General features: G+C 38.6%; 1 protein-coding gene across 5 annotated transcripts in view; it reads right to left on the bottom strand.

Moving 5' to 3' along the window:
• Positions 1-20646, bottom strand: part of farp2 (FERM, RhoGEF and pleckstrin domain protein 2) — a 36801-nt gene extending 16155 nt beyond the window's left edge. For 3 of the 5 annotated variants that reach the window (XM_016663314.1, XM_016663315.1, XM_016663318.1), the window contains exons 1-11: positions 20462-20645; positions 18275-18497; positions 7897-8001; positions 6061-6103; positions 5907-5985; positions 5180-5277; positions 4842-4956; positions 1897-2044; positions 1705-1800; positions 1451-1614; positions 1268-1336 (exon numbers count right to left, since the gene is read on the bottom strand). In XM_016663314.1, coding sequence (XP_016518800.1) covers positions 1268-1336; positions 1451-1614; positions 1705-1800; positions 1897-2044; positions 4842-4956; positions 5180-5277; positions 5907-5985; positions 6061-6103; positions 7897-8001; positions 18275-18475 — 1118 coding nt within the window. In that variant the 5' untranslated portion in view covers positions 18476-18497; positions 20462-20645. Of the gene's footprint in view, positions 1-1267; positions 1337-1450; positions 1615-1704; positions 1801-1896; positions 2045-4841; positions 4957-5179; positions 5278-5906; positions 5986-6060; positions 6104-7896; positions 8002-18274; positions 18498-20461 lie in introns of all 5 variants that reach the window. The other 2 variants (XM_016663316.1, XM_016663317.1) reach the window with 1 other exon arrangement.
• Between the last annotated feature and the right edge of the window lie 869 nt (positions 20647-21515).

Raw genomic sequence — 21515 nt, 5'->3', positions numbered from 1 at the left:
TACACACACTCATCACAGGCATGAACAACACCAAGTTTAGTTTACTCAAACTTTGGTGTCCAAACTTTTTCCCTTATGAGCTAAAAATTGCCATGTAGTCACACTTCACAACAATTCATTACTTGGTTATTTTGTTTTTATTGGCCAACAATAAACAAAACTTTCAATATTTTAATGAAACAAATTTATATAAATTTATCTGGGAATCATGTGAAACATAAAACAAAAATATTACTCTTTGGTCACCAAAAATAACAGAATGCAGGTTACTGTCGCTGTATTTACAGAATGGGTACGGCTGAGTCTGAGTAAAGGTTGCTGATTGAAAAATGTGTCATTCTCCATCAAATTCCTGCACCAGTGGCCAAATTTATGCCATTCTTGAACATGTATCATTCTAAGGCCAGCACTTGGAAAGTTATGCAAACACTCCCATTAATGTTTGGTAAATGTGCTTTATAAAGCGGTGCCTTGAGGACACGCTTTTTGTAGTCATGGCAGCAAAATGCTGCTGCCACCATAATGCTTTAAACTTTGTGTGTTCAAAAGCCTCTCTTTGGTTCCTCTGAACATTCTTCTTCTTGTGTCCAAACAGATCAAACTGCACCCCATCTGATCATAAGCTTTTCTCTAAATATGCATTTGGCTGAAAATTTCAGTCGAGGCTGTATAGTTGTCGCACATCAAAAACTGGTTTTAGAATGGATAAAGGGAAAGAGCATAAGCCTTCTGGAATAACCCTCACAAAGCCACAACCTCAATCCAGTTGAAAATTTATGGACTTTACCTCAAAGCTCGGCCTGTCCCAGAAAACCGACCGGGTTTAAAGTTCCACCAATTCTGCCAAGAACAGTGGTCAAATATCCCTGCCATAAGTGTGCCAAAACCTTGTTGTCAGCTTTAAAAAAAAGCATGTGGTTAAAGTACAACTTACTATGGGACATTTGGCCAAATAGTTGACCCCTGCATGTACAATTTTTGTAATTGTTGCTGCCCTCTTGGCCAAGATTCCTTTGGAATCTCAATGGTTTTTTTTATCCTTGTAAAATATCAGTTATAAATAATTCTTACCCTTAAAAACAAATGACAATTGATAATTTGTGCAAAACCTGAAACATCATTGAAGTTGTGTGTTGTATATTCATTCCACGCAGAGAGAAAAATCATTTAAATAAGCCATCAAAGGACCCAAATTACCCATGATGTATGAATGTAAACTTGTCACCTGGACTGTACTGCACATATACTTCTATTCAAACAAACACACCTCTGATAAGGGGTTCTCTTTGCTCCGTTTTCCCGAACATACTCCACAAGCTGTTTCTGGGTCCTTCCACTGACAGAGAGAATTTTAGATTAAAGAGTAAATCCAAAGAAATAACATGATAAAATGCTTAACTGTACAACAAAGGTCAAAAGTCTGAATGAACAGACTTCAAAGAGTTCCTACCTGTATCTGAAGGAGGAACCTCGTGTGAAGAGGATTGCTTTGGTTTTGGGTTCCGGTTGATCAAACAAACGGAAGAACGAATGGTACTCCACACAGATCTTCCAGAAGTTTTTACACTGGTCACGACTGGCCATCATAAACTCAAGAATGTCTTGATGCGGCCCCTGAAATAAAAGTTAAAAAGAAACACTGACTTGGTCACGTTTACAATGAATGTAAAATCTGAGATTAAACTGAAGTCCGTGAAAGCTTACATGGACTTCTGGGTGGAGTTTTATGAGGAACCGTTTTCTCTTAAAGCTCAGTTTGCGAATCTTGGACCAGTTGAAGGTGTTTATTTTCGTGTTGCCCTAGGTTAAGAAATAACGCCAGAAAAGACAAACAGAAAAGTCAACCAAATGATGACAGAGTGAAGTCACGGTGCCTGCGATTAAAGCAGTAATCACCTGAAAGACCTGAAGGCCCATATGAGCAACAGTCAGATTGATCTTGGTGCCCTCCCGGTCAGCTGCTGGGTGAAAGCGGACACCGTACATTTCCAGTTTACGAGCAATCTCCAGAATCTGGAAATCTGATTCAGCAGGAGTCTGGCCACTGGTTAAAAAAAAAGATACATAAACAAAAACATTCATGGCATGTTCCCTTCATACAGGGTAATAGTGAGCAGCGGTATGTGAAGTCCCTCTAAGATCAATTCTAAGACCCTCTTTTTATTGAATTAAACTATGCAACAAAACGGCACGAAAATTTATCCACACAATTTCATTTGTAGTCGAAAATACTTTAACTTTTTGCAAAAACGCTCTCAGTTTAAAACTGCTACCAATATTGATTTAGTTAAAATTCTAGCAATATTTGCAATAAATATAATACAGAGTAAAAACTGACAAATGAACTATAGTGATCACTCTTAATGTTTTCTTCCACATAGTGCCAAAATAAAACACAACATGACTTGTAGATGTCTTCAAGCTTTACAAATTTAACAGGCACATATAAAAGTAAGTGATTACAAATGTTAGAAACATATCCATCCCATCATTACTCCATTCTAATTTTGTTCATCCTTTAAGCATGAAATCTCCTTAGAGCCCTCCCCTGCCCCACTGGCCTTATGGCTAATAGACTAACCGGAGCAAAGGATTAAAGCAGGGAACTCTCTGCTAGCGCTACCACTCTGGCAACCAAGGGAAGAGATTAGCAAAAGTCTTTAGAGAACCCTTAAGTCTTTAGGGCTTTTTTCAACCTGGGTGCTGAAAAAAAAGCCTCTGTTGGCTATGAGGTAGCACTGTGCTCCTTTAGAGACAGGCTGTGGGAAAAGTCCTGTAAATGGTTTCTGCTAAACTCTAAACCAACAGATATGGGTGAGGAAGACTTGTTGTGTCTGTGCATGAAGAACACAGTCAGGGTTTTCACCAAGCATAAACTGCGTAGAAGCAATGGGGCATCATTTACCACTTCTTAAACCATCAACATGAAACAACATGTGTGGGATGAGAACCGAAAAGTCAGTTTACTTTCTGTAAATCATAATTAGATAACAGAATGAGCTCAAAAAAGCAACATGAATGCCTCCCATTAAGGCTAAAAATAGGAGGAGGAGAAGCAAGCACTGGCAGGTCTGCTGAGGCTTCACTTTTAAACAATACTAAGCTACCGTTCTTTAAAGTATTATAGTTGAACCCTTGGGGAAAAAAAAAATATGTTCACAGAAAGGTGATAATTAGCAAAAATATGAAGGTTGGGGAATAAAAAGCCTGCAGTTCACTTTTCAGCAGACATGCAACCCATGTTCTTGTTCTGGTTAAACTGAGGAATCGGCTGAGTAATGGTTTGATTTTACACAGCCAGGCGATGACTACACATCCTGCCCCCAAAAAGGAGGATCGTTTGTAGAAACGTTCAGTAACCACACACTGACTTGAAAAGTTAATATCGCTTGAGTTTTTTTTTTTTTTAAATGTTATCAACCACCAACTTCAGCCTTTATGTGATACATAAACTCAAAGTACTGCTTTGGTAAAAGGTCTTGGGAAGTGAAAGGAAAATTAAGCATACTTTGAAAACCTATACATCTAAAATCTGAAAAATGAGACATGCAACCCTTTTTATTCTGAGAGCAGATGAAATGCATTTCCCTTGTACTGCCTTGAGAATATTGTTATTGAGTCTAAGTACAAATGCAGCTTTTTTTTTTTTTGAAGGCCTTGGAGGTTTGATAGAGGAAATTACTGAGGGAACAGCATTACAAAGACCAAAGAACACAGACGGGTGACAGGAATGTGTCAAGAAATAATATTCCAGGTTTCAAATATCTCACGAACCACTGTTTGGTCAGTCATCTGAAGTCATAAAGAGTATCTTTATGACTTACATCTAGCATCAGAGTTGCTAGATGTAAGCCTTTGACAAAAGAAGGAAAGCAGCTGAGAGTCCAGATCCTCTATTTGGAGCAAATAGCAGAAAAACAAGGGCTGCTTTTTACCAGGCTAACACTGGAATGCCTTCAAAGTTACTTGAAGGTTCATGTACAAGGATACTAAATCCAATCTGACTGATCGGCTATTCTGCACAAATTTCAGTTTCTAGATATGCATTTCAGATGTTTATTTGTGAAACATTCACTGTTCAGTGGGGATGTCTTGAAAATAAATTACTTTACGTTTTTCATTTTGTCCATTCTGCTTTAATGTCTGGTTTTGTTCTTGTGATGTGCCTGATGATTATGCACTACTCTGTCTTGTTCAACCACATAAAGTGAGAACAAAATACGAAGTGTTGTGGTTGCAGCAGGATGAAATGTGCAAAGGCTTAAGGCATATTTTTACAAGACACTAGACATGATGCTGATCTTTTCTTGGCTGCTAAATTTGAACACGATCTTTAGAATGTGATACTTTGTGAACAGCTTTAGATGAGGACATATCTGAGAATATTCCAGCTGATGTTGGGAGTTTTTCTTTTAAATCTTGGCAATAGTTGTTAGTCTCAACAGTTGCTACACTTAAAAGTAAGAGACACTTAACGCCACGATTAACAATAGCTCTTCAACATTATCCCAGTCGGTGAATACTGAATAAAAGCCACATCATTATGGTCAGGGGAAAGATGAAGCTGTCAGAAGCAATGCTTTAAATAGAGATGTAAATTATATTAAATTCATGAGGTGAAGGTAAATCACATTAAGTCTTGCTAGCTGTAAAAAACCAGAGCAACAGCCCAGACACGGCTGCTAACACTAACCCTCTAGAGTAAAGACCAAAACCTGACAATATTATTACTACTTTAAGTGGTTCCAGGGATTTGTGGCTGATTTCTTCAGACATATGGGTTGGATTCAAATATTTTAAGAGATGTTGGCAGATATAAAGGAACAGGGGCTGAAACTTACAGGTGCCTGCGGTGGAACTCCATGATTCTCTCTTGCACTTTGTCTTGATAAGGCAATAGTTTGTTTGCTCTCAGGAACTCCCTGTCTGCAGCGTCATCATGGTCTCCGATCTCCGCTGTCAGTTTACACAAGAGAAAACATCAGATTCTGTCTGCATAATTGGAGGAAACGTTAACTCTCTTCGGAACAGAATTATCTAAAGGCCACATGAGATCATCATTTTACAATGTGCAATAAGTAAGTCCTTCATCTCAGTTTTGAAATTCAGCAATCATTACGAGGCAGTTATTGAATATTGCTCTGTGTTTTTGACGTTAAGGCAGTAGAATTAAACATACATTGAACAATGTGTGAGGCCAGCAGCGCTCCGGTATTTTCTGTACAGATCAACCTGCCCTCCATCAGATCTCTCTTCATCTGCAGGGAGAATAAATACCTGTGGGAGGAAATGAGAGGCCAAAATTACTCACAACACTCACAGATTTAGATTTGAAATACTTTTTAACTCAACCGAGAAGATGCTACGAAATGAGACGCACATCTCTTAAAAGGACAAGAAAACAACATAAGGAAATATAAATACATTTTAGAAATAATTAATCGCTTTCATTATTTCTAAAATAATGAACATTTTACTTTTATTTTTAAAAATGGCACCTTTCTCAATAATCAATGAAAACTCTTCATTATGACACAGCAAATCAAACCCTTTTTCCAATTGCTGACCAGCTTTTTGCACGTTTTCTCTAATCCTTCAATAATTTATCTTTTGTGATGTTTTTAAGGTTAAGATTTTCTATCAGATTCAAGTCAGGCCTCCGACTGGGCCGCTCCACAATAACACCATCACTTCCTGTCGGAATAAACCTGTCAGTAAAGCTAAATTAAAATACTTCAAACCTAAGTGACGTAACTATTTGGCAGCACAGGCGTAATAAAATTGTCATTTATTTCTCTAATGATTACTGAGAGATTTTTGAAGAGAAAAACAAAACCCTCAAAGATTGTGAAACGTCTTCCATGAAGACAGGAGCCAAAAAAAAAAAAAAACTTCACTTCACTGACCTGGTGTACTCTTCTTGCAGTTGACCCGGGTCAGGGGGAAAGAACTTCACAGAAAGTCGGAACAGCGTATTCGCTGGTACTGGAAAGCAATAACAGAAATATTGAAATTCCTCTCTCCATCAGGTGGATTTACAGCCAGTTTGATCCTACTTACTTCTGACTTGTCTTGCAATGGGCTTTGTCGGTTCAAGCCATACCTAGAGGGAGACAAAGTTTTAGCTTTTCAGCATTTCAGGCTCCAAGTTTGACCAGTTGTTACAACAAAACTCAATGCAGGTCTTCTAGTATAAAGTGACAGCTCTATAAGCAACTGTCTACTTTTCTTGGGACACAATTTACAATTCTAAGTAAAAAAAATAAAAAATCCCTCATCTCTGCCTCATTGTAGCTCAGCTCCTCTGTTCAAACTGTGGCTGATTGATGAAGGAATGTGCAACAAGAAACCAGCATTGAGTAACATTTCTACCCAGAACCAACTGTTGTAATCCGTTTATGTACACATTTCTCCATCTGTCGTTGATCTAAATATATTGGAGCCCATCTTCAGGCAGCAAATCAGTCAGCTCATGCAGACTAACTGTGAAAGTCTTTGAGCACAGTTTTAAAAAAAAGCTACACACACTTCACTGTTTGAAATGTACAGCCAGTGACAAGCAGGATTGTTTCAGAATGTAAGTTATGGTTTGGATCGTGGCCCCCATGTTGGTTTATAAAAACTCCAAGGTGGTATTACATTCCAGTCGTGTTTCTGGAAAGATAAAAACGGCAGAAATTCTGACGGGTGAGTCGAGCCAGACAAGTTATGCCTCATTTCTACTGAGTGGTACGGCATGTGTATGAACCCTAGTTTATGGTCCGGTGTATTCAGAAGAGCATTCCCACCGCCAGTGGGGTTCTCTCTGAGCAGGCGGGGTTAAACCCAAACACCTCATGCTGCGTCAGCTGTACGTACCGTTGCCCTATAGACCTACATCTGAAGCGTGACCAGAAATGGTGCGACATGTGTTGATTGTTTGGGCCAAACCACAGCAATCCATGCCGTAATGCTCAGTGGAAACGAAGCATTAAAGAGACTTCAATATTATCTCCAGTGAAAACAACACCACTGTACTGATTGTACTAATCCAGAGCAACAAAGTAACCGTAAAATGACGTCAAAGTGCACAGGGATTCCTCTCCACTTGCATTTATGTTAAGAACTTTGACCTGTCACCAATAATGAGTATGCAGTGTAGGCACACAGTATATTGTGAGTAGTGAAAAACCTGAACCTTTTCCTGTGTGGTCATAACAACCACAAATGTCAATGAATTTTATTGGGATTTTTGTGGCACAAAGTGGTGAATATTTATGAAGGGAAAGGAAAAAGAATTCAATAGTTTCAACATTGAACATTCAACATTTTACAACAAAAAAGTGTGAAAAAGTATGGATGAGGTCCCTGCTGGTCAGTACTCGTGCGATGTGAATGTGTTTTCACATCGCACGAGTCACTGCAATCAACAACTGGATGCCATGGCCGGCGGAAGAGATGAAGAAGACGGCAGGAAGTGGTAGGATGATGTTGTGTTATATTTTTTTAATGTCTTATTGCGTCAACAAACTCATTCACATGTGATTTTAACTGCGTTTCTTATTGTGAAAACACCAAAACATTTTGAGCACATTTGTAAAGCAAATGGCTACTGACAATTTTACATATTTAGAAACTGATTTTTGCATATTAGCTCCAGTTCAAACACATTGGTTGGAATCATTTCTAAATATCTATTTAAAATAGTCTGAGTCTCAGTTGGATTTAAGTCTCAACTTTCAGTGGGCTAATCTAACATTCTGCATCCATTTACCATGAAAGACCCCAATAAAATACATTGATGTTTGCGACTGTAACGTGACAGAATATTAAAAGGTGTATGAACAGTTTTGCAAAGCACTGTAAAATCTGTGTGCTTCAAACCAGAAGTGAAAGATATTATTGCGGAGTACATACCCAATTCATCTGCATGTTCTGAAACTCGACGCCAAAGTAATCACTTTCGATGAGGTTACCCCTGTGGAAAACCTCAGAGAGGAGGTTCTGTCCAGGAAGTTTTGGCTGAAAGAGAAGAAAGAAAACAGATTGAGGCATTCCTTTCATCTACATGCCAACAAAGTTTTCTGATACCCTCCTGTGAAACATCTTCAACCAGCACTAAAAGCAACATATAGAACATTGGTTTCAGTCAAAAAATATATATACATGTAGACGGGACACAAGTGATCCCCAGAGATCCTTGGAGAAAGACCAATGTAGCTGTAGCTGAGCGCTGGGTAAGTTCTGTCTTTGGAGCAGAAAATACTTGCCATCTGTAAACAATTCTCTTCATTGTGTTTTATGAGTTTGTATGCTCCATCTGTTGAGTCAAATGGCCTCCTTGATGTTGACAATAAGCTGGTAAAATAATTTAAAAAAAAAAGGTGTTTTGTGTTGCACTGTTAACTCGCTCTGAGCTGAGGGGAGAACAAATCTCAGGCAGAAAATCTGCAGAGGTTTACCTTCTCAGCGCTCTGGGGTTTGTTTTCACTAAACGAAGAACTAATTACTATGTACTAAGGGCATGCTGCAGTTGAGGTTTGGAAATCTAGGCTGTGACTTTTTGAGAAAATTACAGCCTAAAACATCTGGTAGTAATGTAAAATAGTATTTTTAAAAGCCTTATAAAAAGAACTGCACTGCATCGGCTAAAGTAAGGTATTACAGCTCAGCGGCCGCCAAAAGCTCAACTGTAGAGACGCTTTTTTCATGACTTTGATACAGTCACATGTTCTGCATTCAGACAACCTATAAATCGCAGGTGAAATCTACAAAAGCACCATCAGCAAGTGTGGAAATCTGCTGTAAAAGGCTTCAAGTGCCTACACTTAGAGTCTGATTACCACTGAACTAAAGTGGGGAACAAAAGCACATGTGTTGGAATACTTTGGTCTGCCTTTGAGGATAAGCCAAACACGCATTCTAGACGACATCAGTAAGTACGCTGAATGAAAACAGTGGGCAAATGTGAGGAATTCAGGCAAAATGTGTCACTTTGGCTGCCTTTCAGTCGTAGATTCAGCATAACAAACACTGAGCTCTCAGCAGATGGACTCCTTTATTAGTGAGTTTATCAAAACCAAATTCTTCACTGACATTAGATCCAACTAACATGGATCTCTTTCCAGCCTCCATTTAATGACGGTAGTGGTGTTTAATTGATTCTGTAATAATCTGGCAGAGTGAGGTTGAAAACATTTGAAAAGCTTCAATATAGTACAGAAACTGCTACAGCATCCACACATGCACTTTTAAATACAAAATGTAAACAAGAGTCAAACCAGAGAGACGGGGCTGAATAGAGGTGAAGTGTTCATTAAAGTAACATTCATAACAAAGTTCATCATAGTTGGTTTTGTTCTCAGATGTCTCTATGCAAAAGTCAAAGGTGCGGTACATAACTTTTATTAAATAATATGTTTTTACAAATCTGTTAAAACTATCATTATGTTGTGACAGTATGGTATGAGACAGATAATTTGAAAAAATAAAAATAAAAAGGAGCTCCTCTATCTTTTCCCAGTGCCAACTAGAAACAACCAATTAGAGCCAGGATGGGAGCTTAGTGCTGTCAATCGCCCCTCAATGTGGTTATGCTCATCCCCCTCTTCTTCTCCTTCTTTCTCTTTGTTACACTACAGCTAGAATAGCCTGTTGTGAATGCTCAGGCTAGTTAGCATAGCCACTGATGATTGACAGCGCCAACACCCACTGGCTCTGATTGGTTGTTTTTGCTGTTTTCTTCAGATAGTAATAGTTGCTCAGGGAGGAGGTGGAGTAGATCTTTTTTTTTTACAGATTGGTCTCATAACATACTGTCCCTGTGACAGTTTTAACAAATATGTAAAAAAAAAAAAAAAAATTGTCATAAAAGTTACATGCTGCACCTTTATCCCTGAGAAGGAGTGTTTAAATTAAAACCTCAAAAATCTAGTAGGAGAACATTTGAGATGACATTTTCACAGAACTAAAGGAAAATGTGGTTCCAGAATTAAACAAACAGCATGATAACTAGAGACATGAATCTGCTGATTTTCAGGTTGGCCCTGACCGGTGACCAGTTGGTCAGAAAGTCAAAGAACAACCTTTTCCGGATCAAGTGATGCCACCATGCTACCAGGTTCCACTAACAACCTGTTATTGAGGGAAGCTTTTTAAAGTGAGGTGCTTAAAAATTAAGTCAGAGGACGTACGTTCATGATGAGGGCATGATAAGAGAAAATTGTATTTTCGTTGCATGTTGAGACATGTTGAGACCTGTTGAGAGAGCAGATTATTCAGCTGATAACAGGTTGTCGTCTGATAAACATCTTTGACTACATAACTGAATTTAGATGCTTGGAAATGACCTTTAGCTTCTTCTCCTTAGAACAATGTGACAGAAATGATGGCTCTTCTACATCAATCCTGATGTTTTTTACATCCTTCATTGGATGTAAAAAACAATGGATGTCAGCTATTTGTTCATCAGCACCTGCTACTAACTTAACTCTAATCAAAATGTTAAAAGTCAATTAGTTTTCTTTCACATTGCTTCTTTTTTATTTTTCCTTTTCAGATGTTACATTTATGGTATTGGAAGATCCAATGACTTTGGTTTCAGAGTCATTGGACTCTGAAACCAAAGAGGAACCTTAATTTGAATTTAAACTTAACCTTAATTTACCAAGCCAGCAAAAGGACATCACAAATTGAAATGCTATTTTCGTGTAACCTTCTAGTCCATGTCTCTTGACCCCTCCTCTAATGACATGAAAAATCACTGTAAACACAAGCAGAGGACCGCTTCACATTCCATCAAACATCAACATCTAAGATATCCTGAGGAATGCACACATAATGTCATCTGTTGATAGTGAGATCCTGATAAGTCGTCAGCAGTCTGAAATGTGCTAGTTGGCTGCATACTTTCAGAGAACAAACAAAAGGATCCACATTGGTTATTTTCATCTTGACCTTTTATACAAAAACAAAACAAAGGACCTTAGCAATGAGATAGTTTAAGTCTACTTAATGTCTTTCCAAGTTTCATTCTGATAAAACCCATTGGATCCGTTTTAGAATTTCTCAACTTATTTATTTTAAGTCAGCAAAAAAATTTTTAATAATTCAGTTTATTCTACTTTAATCCAATCTTGGTATCAACAGTCTATTGTGGCACAGCCTACAAAGAGTGAGCAGCTCCAGGCAAGCAGAAGAACAAAGATCACTCCACACAAGAAGAAAAAGTGAAAATGTGCATCTAAAAAAGATCCTATTGTGCTAAAACAAGCCTACAAAGACATGACATGCTATGAAAACTAGACATACCAGGTGATGAGTCAACAGTATTCTGGAATGAGCGGCAAAGCTCCAAAGCAGCAGAGCACAAAGGCACAACTATTGTAATCTTTCAGGAAAACGGCTGCATTCGTCATAAAACAAAAACTAAAGATTTTTCATAGAGACAAAGAAATTTACAAGTACATGGAAAAATAAATTGCCACAAGCAGCACTCCGTTATATTCCCCAATGCAAACACAGCTGTAGTTCGGGGCTGGTTGGAGAAACACCAACGAACAACATCTTTTTAAAACAGTTTTATCTCACTGGCAATATCTCAGAGTTACACAATATCTTCACTATAGTCACCAACCAACAAAATACCTTCATGAACACCAACCAAAGGTATGGAAAATAATGTCGAGCAGGATTTTTCCCAGTGTATTGTAATCCTGGGCCACCAGGCTTTACTTGACCCCTCCATCAGGCTAAATGTAGCTTGTTTATGACAGCAAAGACTGATTAAACTAGGTTTATATATGAAGCATTGAACTGAGCACAATGGAGTTCGCACCAGTTACGCTGTCCATACACCAGCGTGTTGGCATCACGCTACTTTTCTCAAATCATGATTAATACTCATGCACGCCTAAATTTTTGCAACTTAACATTTTTCCAACACAAAAACACAGTGGACTGCCTTGGTGTCCCCATCATCAGACGTAGCATAATCTGGCAGAATAGGGGGAAACTCTGCCAGATACTTCTAAGATGATATTTAAAGATAAAAAAAATTTGTACAAACAAGCCTATTCTTAAAATAGGCTTCACATGTCTCTGTAGTAAATACTGTTCCCTCCACACCTTCTGTGTTTCTCTGAGCTTGATCCCAAACTAAAAGTGAGTCTAATTGCTCCACCACCCTCCACACTAAAGAGTTTTGTTGCAACTGTGACCTGTAAACTCCATGCTGATAAAAATGTAAATTAAGAAACAAAATGCAGAGACTTTGAGTGCATTTTTTTTTCCATTTTTAAGCTAACTATATTGTAGATAATCCTTCCTCATCTTCTTCATCTTCGCTTAAATCTGCCGGGATTTTCTGCTGTTGCCACAAGTGAGTCAGAAAATTGGTGGGTTGCTTTTGAGAAGTTCAAACAGCATCTGAAGCTGAGAAACATCGGTGGTATAAGAGTTAGCTCATGTGTTGTTCACACCCTGCTTGTGGTACATGGACCACAGCCTCATCGTGTCAACGGGTCACCTAATCAAGCTCCGAAAGCAGAAGGGATTATGGCAAGCAGATGTTTCTCAGAGACAAATCTTTCTCTGGGTGTGTTAGCGGTGCGGCGTGCCATTTGGTGCTGTTGGGGGAAATACAAGTAGGAGTTTGAACATCAGCAATCTGCAGGGGGGAGGAGGACCGAGTTCCTCATGCATGGAAAAAATAAACAGAAAGGAAACAGGTGAACAGCAGATCTTGCCTAACCCAGTTCAAATCCAGGTCTTGGGTGTGCCTTGTGCGACAGGTTAAGCACGGTTTCATCAAAGATTCTCCCACTGGCAGCAGGGGTGTGTTGAGGCTTGCATTTAGCACAGTGGGACACACACCATTTTTTCAGCTTAGCTCTACCATCGCTCTCTCTCAGTCTCTCTCGATATACACTTTTAAAGCTCTGCACACCAGTGGCCACAAGTATGTGAAGTGAATTTCAAGGGCCTTTAGCTGCTTTCCTCAACCAAAGTCAAGCTTCATTCTAAAGAGTCACTGCTGGGGGTTCTTTTCAGAGAGAGCTGGCTACAGAACACACCTGAGGGCAGCTGCCTTCAGGTTGTATTTGTTGGCAGATAAACAGTATTTGCTGATAATCAGGATCAGGTTGTTTGCAGGTGACCTTCGACTCACGTTTCCAACTCAAGCCATTTTAACATTCTTAAACCTGCCACTATAAAACGCTGTTACACATCAGGGTCATTGTGAAATTCTGGATGGGGTGGGGACTGAATTGTCATTTGTGGAGAGTGTGTGTGTGTGTGTGTGTGTGTGTTGCCTTGCAACTTTCTAAAGACAAATTTAAGCCAGATTCCATACTTCATTGTTATGTGACATCATTCACCTATTGGGGGGTTGATGTGGAGCCTGTCATCTTTTTTAGCTACTTTAACTAGCCTCTGAGGTCAGTTGGTGAGTAGGTGTGAAGTAGGGAATTGATACTACCTGCCCTCCTTTGTACTCAACAAAGGTGCTGGTTGAATAACGCTGGTTTAATTTATGTTAGCATACATTTTGCATAATGTTTGATCTCATAATGTACAGTGGAGGTTTGTGTAGTAGCCGTTTTAAATGTTTGCAAAACTTTGTCTATATTCCGTTAATGTGAAAAATAAATTTTGCAATTGCAGTGTTTCCATTAAATAAGAAACGCAATTAAAATCACATGTGAATACGTTTGTTCACACAATAAGTCATTAAAAACATGCAGCACCATCATCCTCCTACCACTTGCTGTTGAATTATTCTTCATGGTTTGTGCTGGTTGTTGATCATGTGACTTGTGGGATGCAAAATGTGTTTCCATTGCAGTTTTGCAAAATAAGACAATTTCAAAAATACTACCTGATCCTAGTGCCAAAGCTTTTGATCAAAAAACGAAAGTTTTTTTAAGTGAATTTATTTTTGAAATATCAAGTTGCACAATAATATTGTCAATGGAAATGACAGTATTGTGCAAACTGATGTTTGCACAATAATGCCAATTGTCCATTTCTAAACACAATCAGCAATGTTTAAAAATGCACCAATCAGCAGCCTGAAAAAAAAAAACAGTTCACATGTCTCTGTAGTAAATACTGTTCCCTCCACACCTTCTGTGTTTCCCTGAGCTTGATCCCAAACTAAAAGCGAGTCTTCTTGCTCCACCACCCTCCACATTAAAGAGTTTTGTTGCAGCTGTAACCTGTAAGCTCCCAGGTATCGGTTGCATAGTGATTGGAATAAGGTTTGACTTTGTGGCTGAACACAAAGCGTGGATCAGGGTTGGTCAAGGTGAGAAATAATCAGACTTGGGCAACAGACTCAAGTTATGATTACTTCATGCAGATTCTGTTCATATCTTTCATGTAAAAATTAAAACTGCCCAAGGTTCACCTTTCCAGAACCTCAAACAATATAGAACAGAAAAGCTCAAAAATAAAGAAAGCTTGAATGAAAGAGAGCTCGAGAACAAGGAAAGAAACCACAAAAGAAAGAAAAAGAAAGCTCAAAAGAAATAAAGAAGGAAGGAAAAAGAAAGCTCAAAGGTAAGGAAAGAATGATGGACACAACAATAATGGACTGAAGGAAGACACAAGGAAGGAAGAAAAGAAGAAAATGGAAAAAAGGAATAACACAAGGACAGGAGACAACAAAGCAAAAAATAGAAGGAAAATGCAAGGAAGTGTACAAGCAGGGAATGAATAAAGGAAGGATACAAGTAGGGAGAAAAAGAAGGAAGGATACAAAATTTGTTTTAGTCAGTGGGAAGAAGTGACATCAAATTCTACACTTGTCCATACCAGCAAGGAACACCTTATGATAAAACTCTAAAAAGATGACCCTCCATGTGTTGTTCTTCACACTGTGGTTTTTATGATAAAACTCTAAAAAGATGACCCTCCACTATGTGTTGTTCTTCACACTGTGGTTTTTATGATAAAACTCTAAAAAGATAACCCTCCATGTGTTGTTCTTCACACTGTGGTTTTTATGACCACTTTCTGGACAGCCATAAAGAAAAGAATAGTGAAAAAAATATCAAACAGAAGTAACACAATGCACTTGAATCACACAAATATCATCGTGTTGCTGACAGACGAAACCAAATGTGAAGTCGACATCAACAAAGAGGCTGAAATTCCTGGGACAAACTTTCAGCAAGGCTGCACTGCTGTGTGAGCCCCATCCCCCACGTTCTCTGCTCAAACTTTGTCCTGGCGGTGAGTGCTCTTTCTGAACACGAAACACTGCCCCTCACTTCTGCTCCCCTTTCTTCCTATCTATGTTGTCAGCCTTTTTGCCGTTTATGTGCTTCTTTGCCAACACTAAAGCAATGCCGATTCCCTCCCCTCCGCCGTGGATTTTCACACTGCTAGGTTTTACAACCCACACCCCCCTTGGCTATTTTCGCAAGTTTTTGAGCTAGAAGTTAAGGCCAGAGAAGGGGCTGGCTGTGCTGGATAAAAGGAGCCTGTGTTTCCTTGCCCTGATGGGCCTTCCTCCACTGTCCAGAAACCACAAGGCTGAGCTTTCTCCTGCGCTGGCCGTGGGAGGAGCCTGAGAACAGGAGCTATGCAAGCAAATGTCTGCTGACGATGCCAGGTAACTGTAGTAAAGGTTAACAGATCACAGAGCAATGCCCTCTTATCTGATTTGGTCTACTTTGTGCGCCATCGTCACAAATATTCTGTCATACAACATATTTCTATCACAATAATAAAAAAAAACAAAGGAAAGAACATAGGAACGTAGGTTTGCTTTCTGTGAGTTATTTGAGCAAAATTCCATTAAACCGCAGACTTACAATAGTTGTACATTAATGCACAGTCAAGGGCACTATGGCAGCTTGAGCAATGAAACTTCTTAAATTAGTGAATTAGCCAATGTTAATATTATAGTTATTTAGTGAAGCATTGTATAAAAGTTACAAAACTCCTAACTGTGCCAGTCCAACATTCCTCAAAAAATATTCATGTCTCCATGATAATGGTGGAAGAGGAATATCGACGTTGCATTCTGAGCACATTTACATATAAAACACAGCAACAAACTTGTGACCAATCACACAACACTTTGCACAGAACTTAGTCCGACTGGCGCCTGGTGTGGAGTTCGCCAGGTGGACGGCTCTCTGGGAACAAAATTACTCAATTTTCAGGGCCTTTACAGTAGCAGGGAAGGGTAGGTTGATGGAGCCTTGTCTTCAACTTGTCAATCACACACTTGAATTGGTTTTATTGACTTTAAGTATCACCTAATTGTGAAGTGGACAAAAACAATGATTGCACTTAATTTAATTCATCAAAGTAAAGGAGGCTGAACGTGAATGGGTTTCAGGTCTGTAATTGTAAAACACTTTGAAGCCCACTCCACAATTTTGTCCTGGTTTGCGTTGGTCTGTCACATAAATTCCCAATATAATGCATTGGGTTCATGGTTGCAGCATGACAAAATGTAAGCAAGTTTGAATAATTTGGCAAGCAGCTGCATCCTCTTCTCCTAAATAAAAGCAATGCTATGCAGTCTTTCAGTGGAGAGATAACTACTACTCTCCCACCAACCCACGGCTCCTCAATGAATGAACAGACATATGAGGCAGCATGGATGAACAACAGACCCTCTCAGAGAGCCATCTTGTTCTTGCCAAACTGCAGTCTGCTTGACAACAAGACTGCCGTCATTCCCCCTTTTGCAGCTATGTATTTCTGTCTGCTTCATGTGCAGAGTTCTCATCAGGCCAAATTCAAAAACAGTTCCAGCACAAAAACAGTAAGGGTTGAAACGAATAATGGGACCAATCGATTATTGAAATAATCATCAACTAATTCAGCTGATTAATCATTAACTAAAGTATGCAGATTCAAAAAAAAGTGAATTACTGAAAAAACACCACACTCAAAGCAATATCTCTAAATTGTACAAAAAATATATACACTTTGTGTTTAATGTAAAAAACAAAAACTGTAAATATGTTTTACTCAAAACTCCTCAAATGTCATAGTTTTAGCTTCAGCTGATTCAAATTCTTTTAAAAAAATATTTTAAGCACCTTTTGCTATCCATCTATTAATAGGTTAATCCGAAAAATAATCAACAGACTAGCCCAACACTGAAGTTAAATCAAGAAGAAGGAGCTGAGCTTTTCACATATTGATATTAGAAGTATTTTTTCCTCTGTAGATGAATCCTTTGCTACGAACGATTAGGCGTACACTGAAGGAATGCTACATTGTTGCAATAAAATATTTATTTTCTTATTTAAAAAAGGAATTGAGTTATTTGTATCTTTATATGCATGTCTAATGTTGTATAAAAAAAGACTTGAATGAAAAATCTGCAGAATGTGCAATTTTTTTTTCATCCAATTAATAAGTAACTAAAGTAATCATTAGCTGCAGCCCTAAAAACAAAAACAAACAAAAAAAAAAAGTCATTAAAGATTGTATTCATGTTGACTGAACATCATCCCGAGCCGTTCTTTTATAAATCAAACTTAAATCTGTCACAGTCCATTAGCATCGGACTTGGCAGTAACACATGGCGGATGAGATTATAAAACGTCTGTCTCAGCGGTGCTCCCAAACTGCATCTGCTGGAACGGTTATTGTTGTGGCTACAGGAGGATTTAGGACACCTGGAGAGAGGAAGAAATACTCCATCTAAAAACACAATTAGCAGCCGCCAAACTCAGCATTTGCACTTCCCCGTAAATCAGGCACCGGATTGAATATTTAATCCTTGTGGTTGACTCCACTTTGGTAGTATCCTCCTCACGGCAGGAAACGACAGGAAACAAGTGCTGATATAGTGGCTTCCTTATTACTTCCTATTTGTCTACTGAATTACCCCTGCTGCAAATTGAAGAGTTACAACAGGAAAGCAAAAGAACGTTGTTTAAGTCTGGGCACACCAATAAATAAAGTTGGTGTACAGGCTAGTCTTAGGTTAAAAACAAAGAAAAAAAAAACAGAAAGAAAGGAAAGTGCACCCTACTCCATTTCACCACTAACTTCTAGATGAGAAGCAGAAATTAAAGCCAAAACACCAAAAAGTGCCCTGGAAAGAGACACAAAGCTGGAAGCAATAAGAGGCCTTAAGAGAAGGGGATTTTAGCACCAAAGCCATGTGGCAGCTGTCACCGACCCAAAGCCACACGCAAGCAGGGTAACCAAGACATGCAGCCTGCTGTGGAACAAACAGCAGGCTTATCTCAGAGTAAATAAAACAGGGCGAGGGGATTGCAACGGTGACCCCAGCGGGACAACTGCTGATACTCACGTCTATGACAAAGAACTCCTGGGAGTCGTCCAGTCCCTGCACACGGACCTGGAGGCCCAGCCCGTGGCTTTTGCTCCCGCTGACCATGTTGCCGCTGAGGCTTTGGCCTGGCTCCAGGGTGCTGATACCGGCGTTGAACTGGGCTCCCAGCCTTGTGCCGGGGGTCTGTAGAACCCGATACGAACCCTCTATTTCCCCCATAATTCCTCTGGGCCGCTAACTCCTGTAGGTCACAGAAAAAAAAATGTTATTGCAAATCATGAAAACAAAAAACAGGATAAAACTCTTTTCAAACGAGACTTCAGATGAAATGCTGAATGTTTGGATTTGGCTCATAGTGAAGACTAGCTATAGTCTTTCACGGTTTGGACACATGAACCGCATTTATAGGCACTTAACAGAACCATTTCATTGTTCAGCACCCGGCTTTCAAGGTAAGTAAAAGAGTTGTCTGCCACAGAGTCTACTCCAATAAATGTAATTATGTCAGGTCACTTGGAGTTCCTTTTGTTTTAATCAGAGATGATAATATTTTATTTTGGAAGCAGGTAACTCCTCTCTCTGTAGTCTTGGCTAATTTGTACCCGACTTCTAGCGATACATATAGGTGTCTCCCAACAAGGAGATGTTGCAAATCTGCTTGGACAGCCAATGATTTAAAGTTATTTTCTATGATAAACTTCACGGAACTTGTTTCAAGAAACTTCTTAGACTGACCGAACTTATCTCTTTTAGTGCATTTAAATTTAAGCAGTTCTTGAAGCAGATCCTATGACATGTACCTGTTTCCTAGCTTGACATTTTCTTTAAGCTGTTAATTTTTCAGCGTTGCATTTGTTGCTGCCTCTTGGCCAGGACTCCCTTGAAAAAGAAGTTTTAAATCTCAATAGTTTTTTTTTTTTTAGCCTGGTGAAATAAAATAATAATAATAATAATAATAATAATACTGTGTTGTATTATTTTAGGCCCTGGAAGAAAATACCCTGGAAGTAATAATATCAACCAGCAGCAGATCACTTATTTTTTCAAGTTATCGATTTATGGTCACTATATGCCATTATCTATTCTTATTTCATAAAAGTTAACAGGCCCAATTGGTGCTGATTGGTGGAAACGGTTCAAATGTTCATGTTCTCCAGCCCAACATAATATTATTAATGAAGTCACTGTGGCTCATCAAATAGACCAAGGTTGGATAAGAAGAAAGGCCATTCAAATGCAGATCAAACCACTAGCAGCTAGTCTACCCACTGATATAATTGGTAAAATAAATTGATATGTCTAACACAGGACTTTCACTTGAGTTTAAACAAATAAAATGTTGCCTAGTTACATGTCCTCTTAACATAAAATGCAGTTTCCTTTGTTATTTTCAGAAATAATTATGTTTTCAATAAATTATTGAACAAGTATCAATTAACGTACTTTCAATATGAGTGTATTTCCGATTTCGCAATAAGTAATATCGATATTTATTGAACAAGTTATTGAGTACTTTTAGCCCTTGCTACCAAAACGAGGATCGGAACCAAAATAAATGGAAAAAGGGTAAACAACACACAATTACACTATATCTGAGATTTGAGCATGTTTACGACTACTTTTCACTGTCGTTAGCTAAAGTATTTAGCAACAAGGACAAATAAACTGAGCAGTTTAGGTAAATATATACAAAATGGAAATAGGCAGAGATGAAAAGACAACGCCTGGGTACTAAATGGGGCTAAGAATTAGCGAAATGACCAGAAGCCAACACACATCTGAGACAGTCAAAGAGACGTGGATGTGGTGCAGAAGGTTAAAACTATGCAGAAACCACTGTCTGAAAAAGAAAAAGAAACCTCGGTGTGCAGCGTTAATGACGCTGTGAGTGTGTTGTTGTTTTTTCTTTCGATGTTTATTTTGAGTGTTGGACCCAACTAGGTCAGGAAGATACAAATGTCGCTAAATTGTGAAACGGAGGAATTACAACAAATGGTGCAGAAGACGTCAAGAAAATGCACGAGCTCTGTTTTTTTTTTCTCCCTTTTTAATTCGTTTTGAAAGAAGTTTGATACACTTTAATACAAAACCACCGAAAGAGTGGGGACGCGAAGTTAAATCCTGAAGTTTACGGTTTCGGATACCTATTCTAAATAAAAGTCATATGTGATAAAAACAAAGTATAAACGGCGGTATTGAACTTACCGTATTTTGCTGGAAATGACACAAAACGTTAAAACTTCGCAACACCGAGAAGGACACCGCTCCTGTCCATGGTCGGCGTCGCCTAAACCAGTGTGCACTCACACTCCTCTGTCATTGGCTGAAACCGTCGCGTTCGTCCTGCCATTGGCTCAGATGTGGCCGAGGGTTTGTGGGCTGTGGGACGAAGATTTACCTTCTTTCACTTTAAATAGCTTGCATGGATGGAGAAGAGAAGAAATATGTCGGAGGGAAAAGCACATTGTATTTTCTTCTAGGGCCTAAAATAAACTTTCGAAATGTTTACGGCGGTGACTTGGCTTTCTTACCGGAGCGGCCAACCCTGATAGAAAATAAAATGGTTGTTCTTCTGAGTACTTTGAACGCTGAGATTTCACTCACAAGATAAAATCTCCCACTCCTCAAGTTTGTGTTAGTTTGATTTAAATTATTCTGTATATATGTGTATTTATCTATCAGTAATGTTCAGTTAGGCTATGTCTCGTTTAACCAAAGTCCAACGTCTTCGAGTAGCTTTCAGGTGAAGAAAAAAAAAAGAAAAGAAAAAAAGATTAACATCTGAGAGTAAGGCAAAGGTGTTTCTCACATTATAATATAGCTCCCTCTACTGGCCTTTTTAAGCAAATAAATGTTTTAGCGTTTATGCCATATGTTAAATTTAATAAATTTGCAGCAATCTAGTGTATGCAAGTAAAGGCCTTTTTTTAATTTTAGTTTTCGTATAAATTACATTTCTTTAATTAGATAGCCATACAAACTTTATCTCTAAAGTCAGACTTAAAACTGTTCTTTTACTTTTACAGCACTTCTAGCCTGAGCAGACTTTTGTTTGTACAGATCAGTAAGAATGAACTCAATATTTGTGACAGCAGACTATTGTCGGCGCAGAAATGTGAAGCACCTTCAATGTCTAGATACTTTTCACATAAAAAAAAAAAATTATTTTAACTCCTGAGCACCAAACAAATATCTTTGTCATGTTTGAATAACATTTTAAAATTTTGTGGTTGAATTTGCACCTTGATCAATATTCAGA

This window comes from Poecilia formosa, unplaced genomic scaffold, assembly GCF_000485575.1.
Source record: "Poecilia formosa unplaced genomic scaffold, Poecilia_formosa-5.1.2 Scaffold413, whole genome shotgun sequence".
Classification (NCBI taxonomy): Eukaryota; Metazoa; Chordata; class Actinopteri; order Cyprinodontiformes; family Poeciliidae; genus Poecilia; species Poecilia formosa.
Note: the sequence above shows the minus strand (reverse complement) of the source record. Positions and strands in the feature narration are given on the sequence as shown.